This window comes from Carcharhinus amblyrhynchos, chromosome 22, assembly GCF_965287045.1.
Source record: "Carcharhinus amblyrhynchos chromosome 22, sCarAmb.v2.hapA, whole genome shotgun sequence".
Taxonomy (NCBI): Eukaryota; Metazoa; Chordata; class Chondrichthyes; order Carcharhiniformes; family Carcharhinidae; genus Carcharhinus; species Carcharhinus amblyrhynchos.
In genome coordinates, this window is record NC_137345.1 from 39,667,475 (window position 1) to 39,691,756 (window position 24,282).

The 24,282-nt window shown below is 46.3% G+C and overlaps 1 protein-coding gene across 2 annotated transcripts in view; it reads right to left on the minus strand.

Annotated features, from left to right (window-relative positions):
• LOC145357080 (DENN domain-containing protein 2C-like) overlaps positions 1-24,282 on the minus strand; it is a 125,199-nt gene that overhangs the window by 46,607 nt on the left and 54,310 nt on the right. For both annotated transcript variants that reach the window (XM_080210174.1, XM_080210176.1), the window contains exons 2-4: positions 9,980-10,066; positions 7,490-8,569; positions 324-472 (exon numbers count right to left, since the gene is read on the minus strand). In XM_080210174.1, the coding sequence (XP_080066300.1) occupies positions 324-472; positions 7,490-8,569; positions 9,980-10,035 (1,285 nt within the window). In that variant the 5' untranslated portion in view covers positions 10,036-10,066. The remainder of the gene's footprint in view (positions 1-323; positions 473-7,489; positions 8,570-9,979; positions 10,067-24,282) is intronic.

Genomic DNA, 24,282 nt, shown 5'->3' on the forward strand with positions numbered 1-24,282 from the left:
TGACACTGTCCCCAGCTCTGTGCTTCCGAGACCCCCCCTGCCCAGCACCATGCTCCCCTCACTCCCTGAACTGCCCAATAGCAACCCATTCCTGATACTGGGAGCTCTGCAATAATGCTTTTAACCGTCCATTTCCTGCTCTACTTACATTGCCCATCACATAGAGTTCCACTTAATTCCCCTTGGAAATGGGGGTAGAGCCCCTCAAACCTGGAGCAGGATCACTCTCAGGAGATGTGGGGAATCAATTTTAAACACACAGTGAAAATAATTTAATCACCAAACATAACAGAGTTATTTCAGACTTGAATCTTACTGCTTACTTATAATATCCTCATAAAGGTTCTCTTCAGACAGAGTTTGGGAAAGTTGCACTTTAATCTTATTTCCTCCTCCACTGTGATTCCTCTCACTTGTCGCTGGTGTAAAGAGAATGTGAAGACCTTCTGCATCTTCAAACTCAAAGGACTTCCTGTGAAGAGAGGGTCAGAGTGCATCGTGTCAGGTTAGAACATAGAAACCCTACAGTGCAGAAAGAGGCCCTTCGGCCCATCGAGTCTGCACCGACCACAATCCCACCCAGGCCCTACCCCAATATACCTACATATTTTGCCCACTAATCCCTCTAACCTACACATCCCAGGACGCTAAGGGGCAATTTTAGCATGGCCAATCAACCTAACCAGCACATCTTTGGACTGTGGGAGGAAACCCACGCAGACACAAGGAGAATGTGCAAACTCCACACAGACTGTGACCCGAGCCAGGAATCAAACCCAGGTCCCTGGAGCTGTGAAGCAGCAGTGCTAACCTCTGTGCTACCACGCTGCCCATCACAGCTCAGTGCAGGATATAGAGTTCAGGAGCAGCACAGCTAGGACTGAGTTACACATGAGTACCAGTGAGGTCACAGCCACACTCACCCAGCAACTGGCTCGGTAATAGAGCTCAAATAGCAAGCAGATTCAGACAGAGTGACTGCATGGGTCTGAATGTCCGTCACACAGAAACTACACATCCTTCACACCAAATCTTCAATCTTTCTCCTCTCTCTGTTTTCACACTCAAAAGATAAAACTCTGAGAAACTTTGAGAGAAGCAAGTGATGATTGAGGGAAAGGCGGGGAGGCAGCGTGGGGGCGGTGGTGGGGGACTGGGGCGGGGGGAGTGGCAGCGGGCTGGGGAGAGAAGGGGAGGGGCGGGAAGCAGAGAGGAGAGGTGGGGGCGACGGTGGGAAGGAGAAAGGAAGGGGGGCAGGGGAAAGCGGAGATGGGGCGGTAGGAATCGGAGATAAGGAGTGGGAAGTGGAGACAGGGGAGGTGTGGGGAAGGAGACAGTGGTATTGCAGGGGGTTTTGAGGAAGTTGGAAAATGAAGAGAATCTATGGGGCTCCAGCTGGAGCAGAGTGTAGCGCCAGTGGATGCTCTGGTTTACAATAGGGAGCAGTGGGACTGATAAGGTCCGAATCCCCAAACCGTCACAATCTAACGCTTAACCTTACCCTTCCATTTCTCACTCATTAAAGCAACATCCTGGTACGACGTTGTGAGGATTTAGTGTTACCGCATCACTGAAAAACGTAACTAAAAAATATAGCTGGTTCATGACACAGAGTTACGCTAACAGAGTGGATTCAATTCCTATACCAGGTGAGGTTATTCATGAAGACCCTGCTTTCTCAACCTTGCCCCTCGCCCGAGATGTGGTGACCTTCAGATTAAAATCACCACCAGTCAGCTTTCTCCCTCAAAGGGGAGAGCAGCCTTTGATCATCTGGGACTGTGCTGACTCTACCTTTATCTGACTGTAAAGCAAGTCACTTACAGGTCAATTACTGGAAGTACCCTGTGCTCAGTTCAAGGCCAGTTATTTCACTGTGTGCCTCAGGGTTTCCTGTAGTTACAGACAGGCTGAATTCCTGCTATCTCCCATACAGCTGGTCATTTGGATCTAACACAACTGGAGCTGAAGGAGGAGAGAAAACTCAAGCAGTGGGTTGAAGCCTCCTGCTGTCTACCCTGGTTTCCTGCCTCGCTCAATCCTCTGCAGCAGAACAATCCCATTCATCAGAACCTCCATCAACCCGGGCAGGCGTCTTCCCAACCCCAACCTCCCTAAAGATGAGCAGAGACATTCCCCCCAACCTCCCTAAAGGTCAACACAGCCCCCCCCCTCCCCCCAACCTCCCTAAAGGTCAACAGAGCCCCCCCCTCCCCACCAACCTCCCTAAAGGTCAACAGAGCCCCCCCCTCCCCCCAACCTCCCTAAAGGTCAACACAGCCCCCCCCCTCCCCCCAACCTCCCTAAAGGTCAACAGAGCCCCCCCCTCCCCACCAACCTCCCTAAAGGGTGAACAGAGCCCCCCCCCTCCCCACCAACCTCCCTAAAGGTGAATAGAGCCCCCCCCTCCCCCAACCTCCCTAAAGGTGAACAGATACCACCCACACACACCCCCCTCCTCCCGCCCCCACTCCCCCCTGCCCCAAGCAGCTGCTCACAACCTACACAATACTGAGGCTCAACTGGGAGCTTTCCCATCAGGAATTCCTGATCTGTTAATCCCATCCCTGGCTACTGCTCCACAATTCCTACAATCCCATTCAGGACAAGCTAAAGATGGAGAAATGCTGGAATTCTGTCTCATCATTTGAGGAATTTCATTGTTAACTGATTGGACAGATTTCACACAGTTGCTATCTCTTTGGAAAAGCTCTGTTTTATTGGACAATTGTTATGTTGTCCAGTAATTCTCTGCTTGACAGTTTACCAGATATGGTAACCTCTCAAAATACCAAATAGATCTGGGCAAAGCTCATACATTTACTAATTCCTTCCCCTCTAACAATCTGAACAATTATCCCAGACAAGAGGTTAGTCACCACCCAAAACTATGGTAAGGGCGTGAGAATCACTCGCAGCAAATACTCGGTTGTAACGAGTAAGCAAGCCACTGACACAAGATAAGCTTTTCTCCAACTGTGGATTCTGCTAAATTTGCAGAAGGTCAGTTATCGAGAAAGAACATCCCCACGTCAACAACTCAGGGCACAGGGAAAAAGAGACTGTTTGCTTCATTTGCTTTTGACTTTTCTTCTCTGTCTTGTTGACTGATGCCCTGTAAATCCTGGCAACCTGTGACTGACCTCAAACTGGCACCATACATCCGGAAACCCTCAGTCAGGCACCCGGATTCTGTTCTCACCCAGACATCTGACTAGCCAGGTGGACAGTGTAATGATCACAAAGAGGAGCTTGGACAATGCTTTCACCCCCAGCTGCCTCCCTCTATACCGAGCCAATCTTTTACAGGATTATTGAAACCCCTACCACTGCACACAACATACTCAGAATGACCAGAGCCTGAGCTTGGCATTGCCCTGTTTAGCTGTTTCGAGTGCCAGCCCCTGGCTCATTTGGCAGCACTCCCACCTCTGCATTTGAAAGTTGTGAGTTCAAATGCCACTCTGGAAACCTGAGCAGTACTGAGGGAGCGCTGTACTGTTAAAGGTGCTGGCTCTCGGATCAGACATAAAGCGAGGACATTCGCACTCAGGTGAAAGGTCCCACTGCATAACTTTGAGAACTATTCAGTGTGTTAGAACCGCCATTAAATAACTTCCGTATCGTTTTGCTGTTTGTGGGAGGTTGTGGAACTCCTGACACCTTCTTCCATACAGCAGCTGGGAAACTCCTTCTACTCTCCAAGGTCATTTGTTTCAATGCATCTGTAACGTGGTCATGCTATTAGGAGAGCAAACAGCCATACAGCACAGGGACAGGCCCTTCAGCCCACCAAGCCTGAAGTGATTCCTATTCCTTATATAGTCCCACTACTTATTCTCCATACACAGTTTCTATCCCTCTTCCCATTCACTGTCTGTCAAGACATGCCTTGACTGTTGCTAACATGCTTGCACCTCCACTGACAGAGCATTCCAGACACCCATCACTATCTGTGTGAAAAACCTTCCACACACTTTTCCCCTAAACTTACCCCCTCTCACCTTAAACCTGTGCCCTCTTCTAGTTGACCTTTCCACTCTGGGAAAAAGCCTCTGATTATCCACCCTACTTGAGTCTCAATTTTGTCTATCAGGTCTCCCCTCAGCCTCTGTTTTTCTAATGACACCAACTTATCCAATCTCATCTCTTAGAGGCTTCACCAGGCAACTATATTCCTCAGTATAAACCTCTTCTGATTTTCTTTGCTCTGATGAAGGTTCACCCGGATTCGGAATATTGGCTCTATTCTCTCTCCACAGAAGCTGTCAGACCTGCTTTTGTTTCAGATTCCAGCATCTGCAGTATTTTGCTGTTATCAATGAGTCCTCTCCACAAGATGAAAGGGACATGAGACAGCACGTCTGAAGTTGAGATTTTCTGAAGAGGATTGTTATTCGAGCACCAGGATCAGAAACCCAAAACTAAAATCCTGGTTTACCGGGCAGCTGTGTGCCTATCTACTTCAGAGATTTGCTTCCTCAAAGCACTGAAATAGCATTATCAGTGTTGTCTTTGCAGCATCCTCAAATCTGGCAACATGAAACATGATCCCACAGCTGATTCCTCCCCAGCAGTGAGGGGGTGAAAGTAACTTGAATTTCTCACCAGTATGGTCGTACAAGGAATCGGGAGAGGTGACAGCCTAGTGGTATTATCACTAGACTATTAATCCAGAAACTCAGCTAATGTTCTGGGGACCCAGGCTGAATCCCACCATGGTAGCTGGTGGAATTCAATTAAAAAATATCTGGAATTAAGAATCTACTGATGACTGTGAAACCAGTGTCGGAAAAACCCATCTGGTTCACTAATGTCCTTTAGGGAAGGAAATCTGCCGCCCTTACCCGGCCTGGCCTACATGTAACTCCAGAGCCATAGCAATGTGGTTGACTTTCAACTGCCCTCGGGCAATTAGGAATGGGCAATAAATGCCGGCCAATCAGCAGCGCCAATATCCCACAAATGAATAAATCCCAAATTTGACCAGTTATAAGCTAATGCATGGAAGGCCATTTCTTTGACCAGTAACCACTTCCTTTTATTGAATGTATGGTTTGTGTGTTCAAAGCACTTTATCGATCCATTGCCCCCAAGGCGCGTTTGAACAAAATAAAGAATTTGCACCATGACTGGCATCAAAAACTAGAGAGATCGGTGCAGCCAATAATCCACAAACAACTCGCTCGCTAAACTTTGGACAACCAAAGAGGTTCACAACAAGCCAGGCACTGTCAGGAAAGTCTAACCTCATCATTCCTCATCGAGCATTTACAATGGGTCAGCTTTAAGAGGTGGCACTGCACTGTCGATCATTGATCAATATTACAAACACATCAAACAGCCAAGCATTGTAGTCTGGGACCAGGTCATGGTGCTGAAACTTGTCAAAGCATTTCAATACGTTCTAAATGAATGAGTTTGACACTTGTTCATATTTCCAATGACGGAGATGAAAACACACCAAAGATACAAGAACTGTAGAAAAATCCACATTATTTACTCAAATCCCACCACGTTCTGCTGACACTAATCCTCACACAAGATCAGTTAACGGATCTGTTTTAGTAGCGGTTATGTTTAAAAGATGTGAAGCATTGACAGAAAAACTGTCACCCCCTTTCTGTCCCCCGCTCCCCAAAACACACACAGTAAAAATCAGTTCACTATAACCGAGCGATTTCCATTCTCCTCACTCACGTAGTTCTTCACCCACAACTCAACAGGTTAATTACTCATTTACAAACAGGAAGATTACCTCTCTCCAGCTGCTGCTCATCACTCTGCGTTCCCATTTCCTGTGGCATTCTGAACCGGAATGTTCCGGAACACTTTCACCTCCAATCGAGGTGCTAAGCAGTAAATGCCAGTTCTGCTGGGTGGGACATTCATTCAGACTCCTGACATCACTGTCCCAAAGCAACCGCTTCATTCAGAACCCAGTCACAGCATGACTGGAGATCCCAGGAGGATAGCAAAAACTCTAAGGACAGCCTCAAAGTGTTCCTGAAGAGGTCACAATGTCCTCCTAACAGTTTCCCAGCATGTAAATCTGGAGAAGCTTCACTTGGGAAGACACTGGACACATGGGGCGGGAATTAACGTCTGCACTCGGCCCGAAATTGGAAAACCCAGCCCGAGATCAATGGATCTTTCCGTGATTCCCATAATGGGCAGAATGGGAAAATTCTCCCCCTGGAAAATCTTCCTCGGAAATACACAGAGGCAACGTCAGGCACAAACCCTCAAACAACTGACCGAGGCATCCCTCCCAGCACCAGCTGCCCCTCGCAATAGGGACCGCATTTCATACACAGGACTTACCTCAAAACTCATTGAATCAGAGTGGAAGCAAATTATCCTCAATGCAGAGGGACTGCCTGAGGAGGAGGAGGAGGGGAGATTATAGTACAAATAAAAGCATGGAGGCTGTGACAGGCAGTGAGACAGGCAGCGAGGAGATCAAAGATGACTGGAGAATATCCCGCACTCAAAGCTCACTTCATTACTAATGAGACACATACCATGCCTGGGTTAACCGTGCACTTAGTAATAGAGATCCTAATGAATCATAGAATCGTTACAGTGCAGAAAGAAGCCATTCAGCCCATCGAGCCTGCCCATACAACAATCTCACCCAGGCCCTATTCCCCTAACCCCACATATTTACCCTGCTAATCTCCCACACTAAGGGGCAACTTAGCATGGCCAAACTAACCTGCACATCTCTGGATTGTGGGAGGAAACCGGAGCAGACCCATGCAGATACAGGGAGAACGTGCAGATTCCGCACAGACAGTGATCCAAGCGGGAATCAAAGCCGGTGCTGTCAGGCAGCACTGCTAACCACCGTGCCACTCTTGAGCTCCCCAGATGATATTTCAGTTGAAAATTGGTGTTTGATGTTAAGAGCATATCACCTCAAACTTAGTTCATGTTAATCAGTTAAAAGCTATGAAACAGATCTCAACTTCTTGGTTTAGGCACAGACAGATTTTCTCAGGCCTTTCTGATTTCAAGTGGCAGCTCATCACCATCTTCTCAAAGGACAACGAGAGGTGGACAACAGATGGCAGAGGGGTTAGCACTGCTGCCTCCCAGCACCAGGGACCCAGGTTCGATTCCCGGCTTGGGTGTTTGTGCAGACTCCACACACACATTCTCCCTGTGTCTGCGTGGGTTTCCTCCCACAGTCCAAAGGTTAGGTGCAGTGGGTCATGTTAAATTGCCCCTTAGTGTCCCAGGATGTGTAGGTTAGAGGGATTAAGCGAGGTAAATGCATGGGGTTACAGGGATAGGGCGGAGTTGGTCCTGAGAAAGATGCCAAAGAGTTAGTGTAGACTCGTTGGGCTGAATGGCCTCCTTTTGCCCTGTAGGGATTTTGTGTTTAATGAATAAATGCTGGTCTAGCCAGCAAAGCTCAGATCCCTTAAGCAAATAATATATGGAAACCAAATCAATCCTCCAAAGTGAATGGTGCTTGGCGTACCTGTTGGTCTTTATTAATGGAGTTTCAGTCCCCAGTATCTTGGCTGAACTAGGTGGCAGGGGGGGTGGGGAGCCAACATTTTCTTTTGTAGGCGTCAGCTTCCCTCGAGGGGAAATATCTTTGGAATTTTTATCGACAGCATATTTGAAGGTTCTGCGGGGTTTAGGCACAGGATTAATTTTACGTGACTCATCCTTTTCCTCAGAATCAGCGTATGCATTCTCTGGGTGCCTAATGGTCGCCTCTCTGTTCTCAAAGTTTTTCAAATCTAAATCCTTCTCTGTTGAGCTGGTGCTCTCTCGTTTCCTCTTCAGCTCAGAAGCACAAGTTGCGTTCTTATCTTGTAGAACGTCATCCAGCTTCTTCCAGAAACTCTGGGATGTATAAAAATTCCCGGGCGGTAGCAGCTTTCCAGAAGCTGTTGTACTCTTCTCCACACTCTCCAGCTTTTTCACCTGTGGGATCACTGAACCCAACCCTCTCGAGTTCGGCTCTCCCCCATTTTTCTCATCAGTACTTTCTGCTTTTTGGTCATTCGCGTTCCATCCTTCCCTGAAATCTAGGCCCAGGCTTTTAGCTTTTACTAGGCCTCGCTTATTGCCACCGACTGGGCTTTCAACAAGCGGGCACCCATACTCTGGCGGTAGAGCACCCTCACCAGGCGTGCGCTGGTCTGCACTGGTGTTCACTTTCCCCTCCCATTGGGAAATCTTTTGTTTAATGTTAACGTTGTGGTGTCGGGAGCTGACTCGATCTCCATGGTTGGGAGCAGTGCCCACTGAGTGCATTTTCTGCAGTGGTTTTTTTACACCCCCAGGTCCATTGTGAGGGGCATCCCCCCGCCCGGTGGCTGTGTCTCTGGACAGCTGTGGATCATTTAGGCCTGCTCTCCTCAAGCCAACTTTCGAAGAGTGCTCTATCGCCACAGCTGGTGGTTGGGCTTCCCCCGAGGCCCCAGCCGTTTGAACCTTGTCCAAGTTCCTGGTTGGAGGCCACTTGTACGTACGGGGACCTTTGCTTGCAGGAGTACGAGAGCTCTTGCTCAGGGCGTCTTCAATTTCCTTCACAATATCCTTCACCCTGCCAAAAGAAAACATATAACTATATTAAGATCTGATTAGGTCACTGTTGACTAGTAGGCGTGACAGCGAAAGGCAAGAATTGGCAGGCAAATTTCAACAGGGACCACTACTTGGCAATGGAGTGGGAACATTGGTGCCAAGAAATAGTTATTCACATGACAGTCAGCAGTCTCCGAGTCGGCAACTCCACTGGAAAGCACGGAGTGTCGGCACAAGACACAATGACTCAAATAAACCAGCACAGTGGGAAAAGATCACAGCAAAATCTGATGGGACTGAAAGCAAATTCCTTGGGCACTGTGTGCGAAACCTTCGAGGAATGTCGGAGGTTGGGTGGCTGAAAGAATGCACGCAATTATTACATATTTTGATGTTCCAACCACTTCCATTCAGCACTTTCAGACCTGAGAAATCCCACACCATAAACATCGCAACCAACAATTAGAGCGCCGTCAGCTAGAGAGAGCAGCTTACAGACGGAGACATGGAAAGAAACCCGATACAACGGCAAACTGCAGCAGACGCAACACACTGCGTCACAATGTCTGTCTGCACAGATTCGAGTAAAGTCATGCTGTGTCGAGACGGGCACACCTTCAGCAACCCTGGGGTCAGGTCATCTGAGAGCCCTTGCAGTCAGAGAACAGCATCTACCCTACCCTGCTGTGTCAAAACAAGAGGGGGAAGGTGTACAAGCATGAGGAGGGGGAGACAGAGGAGGGTGGAGGGGGTGGGGATCTGAGAGATGAGGTGGGTGGGAAGAAGGGGACCAAGGAGCAGGGGCTGAGAGAGGGGCTGGCAAAGAAGGGTCAAAGGGGGAGGAGAAGAGGCGAGAGAAAAGGGGAAGAGTGGTAGAGATGGGGGTGAGATGGGACGGGTGGCGACGGCGCAGTGGTATTGTCACTGGACTTGTAATTCAGAGAACCAGAATAATGTTCTGGGGACCCAAGTTCGAATCCCATCATGGCAGATCTGGAATTGAAAGTCTATTGATGACGATGAAGCCATTGTCAGAAAAACCCATCTAGTTCACTAATGTCCAGTAAGGAAGGAAATCTGCCATCCTTATCTGGCCTAGCCTACATGTGACTCCAGAGCCACAGCAATGTGGCTGGCTCGTAAATGCCCTCAGAAATGGGTAATAAACACTGGCCCAGCTAGCAGCGCCCATGTCCCATGAAAGAATTTTTAAATATGGGGGGAAGTGTTGGGGAAGAGATGGAAGGGAAAGGGTTACGGAGAGATGACAGCAGAGAGAAAGGGTAGCAGATAGAGTAAGGGAGAGGAGGGAGAGAGATTTGGGCAGACAGAGAGAGCCGAGGGACAAGTGCTGAGACTCTCACAGCGTGAGGGTTAATCCAATGCTGAAACAGTTAAACAGGAAGCTTGGTGAAGCAGTTCCACTGACCGGCTGCAAGTTGTGGGACTAAGGGGACGGTCAGCAGCTCCTCTGGTTTCACTCATCACTCCATTGCCTGGCAGGCCTCATCCTTACCTAGAATGCAAGGAGACAAGAAGGAGTGTAAACACCAGAGAGTGAATAAAGAACAAAATCAGCCTGGGAAACAGGCCCTTCGGCCCAACGAGCCCACGCTGCCATCTCAACACCACCTCTCTACCCATGACCCCTGTCTAATGTATTATGGCCATCCAGATTGAGAGAAAACTGATTTAGGGACAATTTATTCCTGCCAATCAGCCTAACAGCACATCTTTGGGGTGTGGGAGGAAACCGGAGCACCCGGAGAAAACCCACGCAAGCACGGGGAGAATGCGCAAACTCCCACAGACACCGGCCCAAATCCATGTGTCTGCACAGCAATCAGCGATAGTCACTGAGCTGTCGTCTTGCCCAGTATCTGGTCCAGTTTAGGCACACACTAACGACATGAAGCACTAGGCCAATCTCGAACAACCAAGAGCAGCCCCAGTATGACCCATCGTGTGTATGCCCCTCGTTGGACACAAGGTGGACCGACTTAAAACCTGTGAATGAAAGAGAAAAACATTATTATCATACTATACCCATTTACATTTCTAGGGACACCCCAATGCTAATAACCCTTAATTAAAGGTTCTCCTATATCCACCCATCTCCAACTCAGTCACGTGCCTGTCTAAGTTACTCTTAAAGGACTCTAGCGTGTTTGCTTCCACCACCTTACTTGGCAGAGCATTCCATACCCCCACTACCCTCTGTGTGAAAAACCTCCCTCTAATATCTGTGTTGTACCTCTCCCCCCTCACCTTAAGTCTATGGCCCCTTGTCCTACGTGACTATTATAGGAAATAGCTTACCTCTGTTTACTCTATCTATACCCTTCATAATCTTATATACGTCTATTAGATCCCCCCTCAGTCAGCATCTTTCAAGGGAAAAGAGCCCCAATTTCTTCAATCCTTCCTCTTACCCCAGTCCTTCCATACCAGGCAACATCCTGGTAAACCTCCTCTGCACTCTCTCCAGAGTCTCCACGTCCTTCCGGTAGTAAGGCGACCAGAACTGTACGCAGTACTCCAAATGCGGCCGAACCAACGTTCTGTACAACTGCAACATTAGACTCCAGCTCTTATATTCTATACCCCTTCCTATAAAGGCTAACATACCATAGGCTTTCTTCACCACACTCTCCACTTGCACTGCCACCTTCAAAGACTTGTGCATTTGCACCCCCAGGGTCTCTCTGCGACTCTATACTCCTTACAGGCTTACCCTTTATCATATAACTTCCCCCTACATTATTCCGGCCAAAATGCATCACCTCACATTTATCTGGATTGAACTCCATTTGCCACGTATCTGCCCAATCAACCAGCCTATCAATATCCCGCTGTATTGCCAGACACTGCTCCTCACTGCCCACCAATCCAGCCATCTTGGTGTCATCAGCAAATTTGCTGATCGCACCACCTACTCCCTCTTCCAAGTCATTTATATACACTACAAAGAGAAGAGGTCCCAGTACCGAGCCCTGCGGCACACCACTAGTGACAAACCTCCAGCTAGAAAAAGACCCCTCCACAACTACTCTCTGACTCCTCTTTGCAAGCCAGTTCTCTACCCATCTAAATACCTGACCACATATCCCATGAGCTTTAATCTTCTGTACCAACCTACCATGAGGGACTTTGTCAAACGCCTTACTGAAATCCATATAGACGACATCAACGGCTCGTCCTTCGTCAACCGTTTTTGTCACCTCCTCAAAGAATTCTACCAGATTCGTAAGGCAAGACTTCCCCTTGACAAAGCCATGCTGCATATCCTTAATCAGATCGCAACGCTCCAAGTGCGCATACATCCTATCCCTAAGAATCCTCTCCATCAACTTACCTACCACTGACGTTAAGCTCACCGGCCTATAGTTACCCGGGCTATCCCTCCTACCCTTTTTAAACAGTGGTACCACATTCACTATCCTCCAGTCCTCTGGGACCTCACCTGTGTCCAAAGAAGAGACAAAGATTCGCGTCAGAGGCCCAGCAATCTCATCCCGCACCTCTCTAAGCAGCCTAGGATAAATGCAATCAGGCCCCGGAGATTTATCGGTCTCAATGCCCTCTAAAAGCCCTAACACTTCTTCCCTCGTAATCAATAGATCTTTCAATCGGTCTACCGCTCCCTCAATGACCGTACCAGACATCAAGCCCCTCTCCTTCGTGAATACCGACGCAAAGTATTCATTCAGGATCTCCCCCATTCCCTCTGCCTCTAAGCACAATTCCCCACGTCTGTCCCCGAGAGGACCGATTTTACCCCTAGCCACCCTTTTGTTCTTAAGATGGGAGTAAAACGCCTTTGGATTCTCCTTAACCCTACCTGCCAAAGCCATCTCATGCCCCCTCTTTGCTGTCCTAACTCCCCGTTTGAGATCCCTCCTACTCTCTCTGTATTCCTCCAACGCTCTCTCCGTTCCCAGCTGCTTAGACCTGGCATACGCATCTCGTTTCTTCCTAACCAGGTCTTCTACATCTCTAGTAATCCACGGTTCCCTAATCCTACCTTTCCCATCCTTTCTCCTAACCGGCACATGCCTTTCCTGCACCCTTTGCAGTTTTCCCTTGAAAGCCAACAAAAGGTCATCAGGTTAAAGTTGTTTCATTGAATTGAGGCTGATACAGATTTAAACAGTCGAGGCCTCTCACTCTGAACAAAGGTCGTAACCCAGCATCTGTACCACCGAACCTGCCATGTTCAGGGTTTCCTGCAGCCTGGGGTCATTGAACTGGGTAGAGAATGGCAATGCCATCAGACTGACCCCTCTGCCTCCCACCCTGTGCCTGGCCCTGCCCCTACACATCGGCCCCACCTCCTGGTCAGAAACCTGCCCCAAATTCCCCCCCTCCACCCTCAACCCCACTGCGCCCTCACATACACATTGACCTCACCCCTGGTCAGTGTCCCAGGAACATCACAAAGCAGCTCACCTACAAGGGATTACTGGAGTGCTATAATGTTGTTTAACAGCCAGTCATTTACACATAAGATCTAATTAAACCCTTTTTATTAGTATTAATTATGGATGAAATTTGGAAAAAGATGACATTTATATTTAATGCATTTGATTCTTTAACTATCTCAGGATTTTCCAAAGCACTTTAACTCCAAATGAGGTACTTTTCAAGTGTAGTCATTATAAGAATGCAAGATGCCATGGCAGCCAGTGTGCGCTCACAATCCAATAAATGATCAATAGCCTGCTACACAGCCCAACAACCAAACCAAAACACATCAAACTCAGTCATGCATAGCATTGTTTCAAGTAGGGAAAATGTCCCAGGCCTAATGGAGCAGAACCAGACAAATATTAACTCCTGTGCCATGAGGTTAGAGACAGGGAGGGCTGTGGGGCTGGAGCAGGTTAGAGATAGAACATAGAACATAGAACATAGAACACTACAGCACAAACAGGCCCTTCGGCCCACAAGTTGCGCCGACCACATCACCTACCAACCTACAGACCTATCTATAACCCTCAATCTCATTAAACCCCATATACTCATCCAGAAGTCTTTTAAAAGACCCCAGCGAGTTCGCCTCCACCACCACTGACGGCAGCCGATTCCATTCACTCACCACCCTCTGAGTGAAAAACTTACCCCTAACATCACTTCTGAACCTCCCTCCCCGCACCTTAAATCTGTGTCCTCTCGTAGCGACCATTTCAAACCGGGGAAATAGCCTCTGAGAGTCCACCCTATCTATTCCTCTCAACATTTTGTAAACTTCTATCAGGTCGCCTCTCAACCTTCGTCTCTCCAGGGAAAAGAGTCCCAGCTCCCTCAACCTAACTTCATAAGGCATGCCTCCCAGTCCAGGCAACATCCTTGTAAATCTCCTCTGCACCCTTTCAATAGCTTCTACATCTTTCCTATAGTGAGGCGACCAGAACTGCGCACAATACTCCAAATGAGGCCTGACAAGGGTCTTATAAAGTTCCAGCATTACCTCCCGACTCCTAAACTCAATCCCTCGATTAATGAAGGCCAGTACACCATACGCCTTCTTGACCACCTCCTCCACCTGCGAGGCCGATTTAAGAGTCCTGTGGACCCGGACCCCAAGATCCTTCTGCTCCTCAACACTACTCAGACTTCTGCCCTTAATAGTGTACTCGTTCATCCCGTTGGTTCTGCCAAAATGGACGACAACACATTTATCCGCGTTGAAGTCCATCTGCCACTTCTCCGCCCAGTCCTGCATCCTATCTATGTCCTGCTGCAACTTTTGCCATCCTTCCAGATCATCCACAACACCACCGACCTTCGTGTCATCAGCGAACTTACTTACCCATCCCTCCACTTCCTCATCCAGGTCATTTATGAAAATGACAAACAACAAGGGTCCCAGAACAGATCCTTGAGGCAGATAGGGAGGGCTGTGGGGCTGAAGGAGTTAAGGAGGGAGCGAGGGTTGTAGGGGCTGGAGGAGGTTACAGAAATAGGGAGGGCTGTAGGGAGTTATAGAGCTGGGAAGGGACAAGAATGTGGAAGGGTTTGAAAACAAGGATAAGAATTTTTAAACTGAGTTGGTGGATTGTGAGCCAATGAGTCAGTTTGATAGGTCAGTGAGAACTGGTGGAAGTTGGAAAATGACTGATAGAGTTTAGGAAAAACAAAAATAGCATAAATTATTTTTCATTCACTTTCAGAATGCGAGTGTTACAGACTAGGACAGCATTTATTACCCATCCCACGTGATGGAAATCAAATGGAGATATCGTATTCCAACAGACAGATTACAGAGAAACGGGGGGGGGACTGAATCACCAAACTTCACCAAGAACAAGCCAATCCATTGCAGACTCTGAGATACTGACTCAAACAATGATGTAAAGGACAAGAGGCTAGGCACCATTATCAACATCCAAATTATATTTTGTATTGTTAAACCTCTGACACGCTCTCACCCCTACACTGTAAATACTCAGCAGAATCTCTTCAGACAATCAGTCCCTAGCTTTGAAAGCATTACATTTTCTTTCAATTCTCTCTCGGAAATTTGGCATTGTTGGCAAAGCTAATTTTCTTTTCCCATGTCTTGTTGGTCTTTGAAATAATGAGACCCTCAAATACTGAAGTTCGGTATTTGACACAACTAAAGGGTTAGGTAACTTCAAAGAGCAACTAAAAGTCAACCATTGCTTATCATCATTACTCAAAGATTTTTTTTATTATAAAAGATTGCCTTTTAGAATAACATCTACAACAGCCCTGCTCCAAAGATTGATGGATCATTTTTTTAAAGGTCTCTCTGGTGTACAATGTGCATTAACGATGCATTATTATGCTTACCTTTAGCTATTAAACAGATAACAACTAGTTTTGCCAATATTCTTTATTTTTTACTGGCAGATCATTTGTCTGTGACAACTTCTCACATTGTGAGGAATACCAGAAATGATCCAGTGATGGGGATGATGATGGATTATAGTATTGAAAGGAATGAGAGCTGGAATATATCCTGCTGTGAAACCATGTGTGTCAAGAGAGCCTGGGTTGACCATCTAAGGTGGGTGTCTATTGTGGGGAATCTGGGTGGTTATTCCTCCCAGTCTGTGTGGAAGAGTTTCTGGACAACGACACGAAGGACATCCTGGATGGAGAAATTAACACGATGCTTGAAGAAAAAGTGGGACATCATCAATCCTGTGCTTGAATAAGAAATAAACCACATTTTCTCCTTTACACCCTTGGCCTAAAATGCTAAGGCAATGATTGCATGTAGGTTTTACTAGTTCATTTGAGGTTATATGTTCTTCGTCATTATTGGTGCACATTCAAAGTGGCCAAAATTGTTGTCATGAGATCTACAACATCGGAACAAACCATTGATGAATTTTTTTGCAAGATTTGGTAAACCTAAACAGATTGTTAGTGATAATCATTCACAGTTTACTCCACAAGAGTTTGAGGATTATCTCAAACTAAGTGGTATTCAGCGTAGAGGCTATCAGAATCCCCAGAATCTACAACATTTGAGACAAATTAACAGAAATCATGTTTTCAAAACCCAGTGTTTCAAAATCCGCACCTTACTATCCAATCAATCAATTAGCTGTAAGATTTGTACAATCCTTGAAATATTATTTAAAAGTTTCAAAAGAGCAAGGTTCGTTATCATGCTATGTGAATATCTTTTTGGCATCTTATAGAAACACTACTCACACAACTATCCAAAATTCACCTGCATTGCTATTCTTAAAGAGAAAGTTGAGAACAAAGTTCGATGTTACTACTCCTGAAACTTCAGAGGTGGTAGAGTGTCAACAGCAATCTGAAGTTGCTAGACGAGAAGTCTAGGAAGGGAAGGGGAAAATCAATGCTCATTTCAACAAGAAAATAGAGTGTTAGCATATAATTATGCCATATGGATGCCAGCCATAGTTTTAGCAAAAACAGGTCCAAATTCGTACATGGCTCAAAGTAAAGGTGAACTAATTTGGCAACACCATGATGACCAATTGTTGTCATCGCAAAATGATTTCACTGAATCATCTCCAGAAAGTTTTTAGTCCCTTGTGTTGTCAATGATACAACAGAAGACTTAGTCGTATCTGAATTGCCTGATTATTGTGTTTTTGCTGCTAAACCACATGAAATGAAACAAAATAAGTTCCAAGGGAAGGAGTGTCTACTGAAATTCCAAATCATACTTGTAGATTCAAGAACAGCCAAATTCCAGAACCTCTCATACAACCAAAGAGATATAGACATCCTCCTGGTCAACTTCCTTATTGAGTGTGTATGATGATTAATAATGCATAGTACTCTGTCTGGAGTATCACTGATCCTATGTATGACATTGGAATAACTTGTCATGACCACAGAAGGGAGGAGGGATGTTATAAATTTAAAAGGGTTACAGGTTGCTTTAAGAGTTAATCATGTGATGTTATGGTGATATCATTAGTGTGTGGCCACAGGTAGTCATTTTACTTTCAGTTTTTCATTCTGTACAGAACAGAGAATGGCTCTTTCAATTAAACCCATTGTGTATTAGTTTGAATATGCGTGCAAACTAAGTATTTTTCTGTATAAAACCCACAACCCCCTAACACAGTAGGGGGAGGCTGGGAAGCGTTGGAGGAGAAGTGGGGGAGGTTGGGGGCTGTTGGAGGATTGGGGCTCAGGGAGATGTTGAATAATGCAGGGGGAGTTTTAGGGTGGGGTTGGGTGAGAGTGAAACCTTTTTTCTAGTTGGGCTTTCTTTTTTCTTAATTATATTTTTCCATCTTAGTTTGTAAATTCAGTGTACAGCACAGTGTATATGTCAATTTCTGGGGAAGGGGAAAACAGTTTGGTTCTTGAGTTACGGCCGTAGTTAGGTTATGTACCTTGTGTCATTCAGAAAAATTCAGATCAACATTCTAATCCACATTTTTCCTGAGCTGCTGGATTGACAAATAAATTGCAACAAAGATATTTTCCTGTCAAATTAACAGTACTGTGTTGATGCTAACCATGTAAAAATTTGTATTCTGGCTTGTTAACGAGTCGCAGTGAGATCATCTGTTGGACACAACTGAAACTAACTTTGCAGTAGACCATTGCTGCTCAGTATTAATGCTGTGGAGATGCTAGTGTTGGACTGGGGTAAACATAGTAAAAAGTCTCACAACACCTGGTTAAAGTCCAACAGGTTTATTTGGTAGCTTTCTGAGCACTGCTCCTTTGTCAGGTGAGTGGGGAGATCTAATCACAAATAGAGCATATAAAGGCACACACAATTTACAGAATGCTGATTAGCTGTAAAGACTCACATTCTAATCAAGTCTTAAAGGTGCAGACAATGTGAGTGGAGATAGCATTAAGCATAGGTTAAAGAGATGTGTATTATCTCCAGACAGGGCAGTAAGTGAGATGTTGCAAGCCCAGGCAAGTCATGGGGGTTACAAATAGTATGACATGAACCCAAGGTCCCGGTTGAGGCTGTCCTCATGTGTGCAGAACTTGGCTATCAGTTTCTGCTCAGCGACTCTGCGCTGTCATATGTCGTGAAGGCCGCCTTGGAGAACGTTTACCCAAACATCAGAGGCCGAATGTCCATGATCGCTGAAGTGTTCGCCAACAGGAAGGGAACAGTCTTGCCTGGTGATTGTCAAGTGATGTTCATTCATCCATTGTCGTAGTGTCTGCATGGTCTCCCCAATGTACCATGCTTAGGGACATCCTTGTTGTGAGACTTCTTACAGTATTAATACTACCGAGATACCAGACAACATCTGTAACCAGCTGCCACCAATGGGAATTCATTGCTTTACTTAAACCTTTCTAAAATTGGCAAATCACGCAAGGGGGAAAGAGATCATGCATTATTAAAGGGGAGGGTTAGGTGGAGGGCTGTGGGGAATAAGAGGCCCCTGGAAAGAGAAGAAACACCAGGGAGCACAATTTCTCTGCCTGGCCCAGAAGGTCATTAGTGAACCAGTTCAACGATCACAATTACTGAGATTAGTTTTATATTCCCGATCTTTATAAACTGGCGGGGGGGGGGGGGGGGGGGGGGGGGAGAGAGAGAGAGAGAGAGAGAGAGAGAGAGGGTTGGTGGTGTTGTTGGTAACTAGTGAAATTTAAATTCAATTTATAAAAATCAAGAATATAAAACTAAGCTCAGTAATGGTGATCATTGATCTGGTTCACTAATGACCCTCTTGGCTAGGAAGAGAAACTGTGCTTCCCGTGTCTGCGTGGGTTTCCTCCCACAGTCCAAAGATGAGCAGGTTAGTTGGATTGGCCAGGTTAAATTGCCCCTTAGTGTCCCAAGGTGTGTAGGTTGGGGGGGGGATTAGTCGGGTTAATACTTGGGGTTACGGGGAACAGGTTTGGGTGGGGTTGCTCCTTATCTCTCGATATCAGCCACAACATAACAGTGGTGAGCTGCCTTCTCGACCACTGGATGCTATCATCTCCCCAGAGTCAACATTCGAGACAAAATCAACAAAAATCATGTTTTCAAAACTCAATATTTTAGCCGATCTCAGCCAGCACAAGAATATATATAAGAATCATAGAATATTACAGCACGGAAGGAGGCCATTCAGCCCATCATGTTTGCACTGGTTTCTGAAAGAGCTACCCAGCCTGTCCCTTTCTCCAGCCCTATCTCTGTCACCTCTAAATCCATCACTTTTAAATCTTCCTATGGAATCTGCTTCCATTCCTCTCCACAGCAGCACATTCTAAATCCCAACAACTTCCCGAGTGAAGAACTTTCTCCTCATCTCACTCCTAGCTCTCTTGCTGACTATCTTGAAATTGTGGCCATCCCCCCAAAGTCACTGACATACCAACCAGTGAAAACAAAAATATCCTTCCTTACCCTGTCAAAACTGGTCATCATTCTGAATACCTCAGTAAGGTCACTACTTAATTTTCTCTGTTCCCAGGAGAATAATCCCAATTTCTCCAATCTTTCTTTGTACCTAGAATTCCTAGTATCATTCTAGTAAATCTCCAACGTAATCTCTTTAGGGTTTAACATCCTTCCTTTATAAAAGGAGCCCAGAACTGACTACAATACTCTAAATGTGATCTGACCAATGATTTGGAGAGGTGCAGCATCACTCCCTTGCTTTTATACTCTATGCTTCTATTTGTAAACCCAAGGATCCTATCAACCTTCTTAATGACTATAAAAATTATATATACTTTTTAAAATTAATTCAATATGATGTGAACTTTGCTGGCTAGGCCAACATTTGTTGCCCATCCATAATTGTCTTAGAAAAGGTGGTGGTGAACTGCTGCCTTGAACTGCTGCAGTTCCTGAGATGTAGGTACACCCACAGTGCTGTTAGGGAAGGAATTCTAGGATTTTGACCCAGCCACAGTGAAGGAACGGTGATATATTTCTATGTCAGGATGGTGAGTGGCTTAGAGGGGAACCTCCAGGTGGTGGTGGTGGTGGTGTTCCTGGGTATCTGCTGTCCTTGCCCTAGCTTCTACATGGTAGTGGCTGGGACTTTGGAAGGTACTGCCTAAGGAACCTTGTAAATTCCTGCAGTTTATTTTGGTACACACGGCTGCCGCTGTTCGTCAGCGGTGGAGGGAGTGAATGTTTGTGGAAGGGGTATCAATCAAGCGGGCTGCTTTGCCCTGGATGATGTCGACCTTCTTGGGTTTAGTTGGAGCTGCACACATTCAGACAAGTGGAGAGTATTCTATCACTCCCCTGACTTGTGCCTTGTAGATGGTGGACAGGCTTTGAGGAGTCAGGAGGGGAGTTACTCATCACAGGATTCCTAGCCTCTGATTTGCTTTTATAGCCACAGTATTTATATGGCTAGTCCTGTTCAGTTTCTGGCCAATGGGATAGTGGGTGATTCAGCAATGATAATGGCATCGAGTACTGGTTAGATTCCTTTTTTTGCCTGCCAGTTACTTGTCAGCCAACACAGATATTTGCCTCATTCTGCTGCGAGTTGTTTAATTGTCCACGATTCATGGCAGGACGCAACTGAACTACAAAGCTTAGAATTAATCAGTTGATTGTGGAATCATTTAGTTCTATTTATCACTTGCTGCCAATGCTGTTTGGCATGCAAGCAGTCCTGTGTTGCAGTTTTACCAGACTGGCACCCCATTTTTAGTTATGCCTGGTGCTGCTCTGGGCATGCCCTTCCTATACTCTTCATTGAACCAATGCTGATCCCCTGGCTTGGTTGTAATGGTAGAGTGGATGATATGTCAGACCACAAGGCTATAGATTATGGTTGAGTACAATTCTGTTGCTGCCCACGGTGCCTCACATGTCCACTCTTGAGATGCTAGATCTGTTCGAAGTCTATCCCATTTAGCTTGGTGGTTGTCCCCTCAATATGAAGACAGCACAAGGACTGTGTGTTATAGAACATAGAACATTACAGCGCAGAACAGGCCCTTTGGCCTACGATGTTGCGCCGACCAATTAAAAAGCAATGACCCTCTAACCTAAACCAATCCCTTTCCATCCATAAACCTATCCACGGATCTCTTAAACGCCCCCAAACTAGGCGCATTTACAACTGCAGCAGGCAGGGCATTCCAATCCCTCACCACCCTCTGGGTAAAGAACCTACCTCTGACATCCGTCCTATAACTACCGCCCCTTAATTTAAAGCTATGCCTCCTCGTGCTAGCTTTCTCCATCCGAGGAAAAAGGCTATCACTGTCCACCCTATCTAAACCTCTAATCATCTTATATGTTTCAGTAAGGTCCCCTCTTAGCCGCCTTCTTTCTAACGAAAACAACCTAAATCCCTCAGTTTCTCCTCATAGGACCTCCCCTCCATACCAGGCAACATCCTGGTAAACCTCCTCTGCACCCAATGCCTCCACATCCTTCCTATAATGTGGGGACCAGAACTGCACACAATACTCCAATCCTACCAATAAATACTGTCCTGCCAGTGAGACAGGACATACCCATGAATGGTGATGGTGGTGTCTGGGATAACGTGTGTAATGTTTGGGTACCAGATCAGAAACCCCAAGGCACAAAGCCTAACTAGACCCCAACAGCTTTTTGACTTTGGCATTAGTGTGAGGATAAGGTATTTCACTTTAGGTGCAATTCTATCCACTCACTAGGAAGCTTTTATCAAAAGAAACTTTATTTAACACTTCTGTTGATCAATAACAAATGAATCAGCTTCACATTTAACATTTGAACAATACTTAAACATGACAAGATAAAATTCTTAACTGCTAATCTCTCTCTATTAATTCCAATTCAAGCAATATTCCTCTTACAGACTTAAAACCCCTCACTAAAATCAGTTAGCAAACACAGGCTTACGTGCTTGTAATTAGATTGTCAGTCTTAGAGTTCTTAGCATGCTTCAGGGAGGGCGAGAGAGGGAGGGCGACAGAGGCTGTCCTCTTATAAGAAATGTGATGTAACTACATTTATTATAGGCACAGCATCATCACAGAAAGGTACAGTTCCATGAGTATGAGTATGACTATGTTAGGCTGTTGCTCGACTACTGTGAGACAGTTCTCCCAATTTTGGCACAAGCCCCCAGATGTTAGTAAGGAGGACTTTGCAGGGTCGACAGGGCTCAGCTTGCTGTTGTCATTTCAGGTGTCCACTTTGATGTTGGGTGGTCCATCCGGTTTCATTCCTTTGAGATTTTTAAAAACAGTTTAACACAACTGAGTGGTTTATTAGGCCGTTTCAGTGCACAGTTGAGTGTCAACCTCATTGCTGTGGGTCTGAAGTCACATTTGACCAGGTAAGGATGACAGATTTCCCTCCCTAAAGGACATAGGTGAACCAGATAGGGCTTTTTTATACAAAAAAATCAACAATAGTTTCATGATCATCCAGATTTTTTTTATTGATTTAAATCCACTTCCCCAGATCATGACCCTAGCTCTCTGGATTACTAATCCAGCGACAATATCATTGCACCACTGCCTCCACTACAGCACCTTGAATCTAATGAAACATCCCACAGCACTTCATAAGAGTATTTATGAATATAACAAAGTGGCAAAGAGATATTAGACCAAATGAACAAAAGAAAGATATTATGACTGGTCCTACTCTTGGGAATCATGCAGCAACTGCAACTGGGAGCTGGGTAAATAAGTAAGGAACTGGCACCAGTATGTGAATAATTGGCCAGCATTTAAATGCAGCACAAAACTGGGGGTGGGTGGGGGGGCAGCCAGATCCCATGTAGCACACCCCCAGTAAAGAGGAAACATGTTCAATAATCAAGGGAGGAGAGTGGGAATAGCCAAATGCCTCACCCATTTCCACAGTCCTTCCGTAGCCTCAATGCTCCATATCCGTTCACTCCTCCAATTCCAGCCCTTTACCCATTCCTTATTTTAAACTGCCCCACTATCGGCAGCCACACCTTCACCTGCCTTGGCCTAAGCTCTGGAATTCCCTGCCTAAACCACTTGGCCCCTCTACCTGTCCCACCCCCATAACACCCCTTTGACCAAATGTGGTAATATCTTCTCCTTGGTCTGACCATGCACCTGTATCTTGGGGTGAAACAGGCACTATATAAATGCAAGTTGGCAGAGGGAATATCTGCCAGGGTTCTGACTCGCAGAGATTCACACTGCTCCGGAGGAAGTCATCACGCAGGTCTCAGTGGATAGATGGTCACAATGTCTATAATGTTGTGCTGAGCTGGCACAGTGGTTAGCAGTTCTGCCTCTCAGTGCCAGCAACCCAGGTTCGATTCCCAGTATCGGTCGTTGTCTGTATGGAGTTTGAACGTTCTCTCCATGTCTGCGTGGCTTTCCTCTGGGTGCTCTAGTTTCTTCCCACAGATGTGCGGGTTAGGTGGAGTGGCCACAATAAATTGCCCCTTAGAGCTGGGGGGGCTAGCTAGGGTAAATGCATGGGGTTATGGCGATAAAGGTTAGGTGGGATCATGATCAATGCAGACTCGATGGGCCGAACAGCCTCCTTCTGCAATGCAGGGTTTCTATGATTCTGTGAGCCAGTCAAAGACTCTCCCATGATCCTGATTATGATCCCATCCATGGAGGTCCTTTATGAACGCTGCAGGTTTTAGCTCCCAACATGTCCTGTGTCCCACAGCTGATATGGCTGGACTAGACATGGAGAGCAAAGGCCATGTACCTGTACCACCACCAGACAAACAAATGGGGCTGAAGTAATTGTCCCTTCCCCTCTGGGCGCCACCGGGCCGGCCCTCAGCAACCGGGCCGGCCCTCAGCAACCGGACATACAAGAAATTAGGTTCCTCCAAACACCAACACACCATACACGGAACGCAACCAATGAACTCAGCACCAGTTAGAAATGGCAGCAAAATGTTCCTCGTGTGAAGCACCTTCCTTTGGTCACTGTTTGGCCACGTTTCAGTAGCCACCTCACAGGAGGCCCAGACTGCACAGCCTTCACCTTCTTGAACGTTTCAACTGAAAGAACATTCCAGAAGTTGCCCAAGCTGCCTGACTGGTTCTGTGTGCTGTCTGCAAAACCTTGGCAATCACCCGACCATCAACGGAACAAGAAATTCAGCAGAATTCTCTTCAGTCAGAGAGTGGTGGGACTGTGGAGCTCGCTACCACAACCAGTGGTTGAGGCAAATAGCATCGACAGAGTGAAGGGGAAGTTCAACTCATGAAGGAGCAAATAGTGTGCTGATGAGGCAAGGTGGGAGGAACTGCAACTGGAGTATCAATGGTAGTACAGACCTGTTGGACCAAATGGCCTTTCCATGTAAATACCAC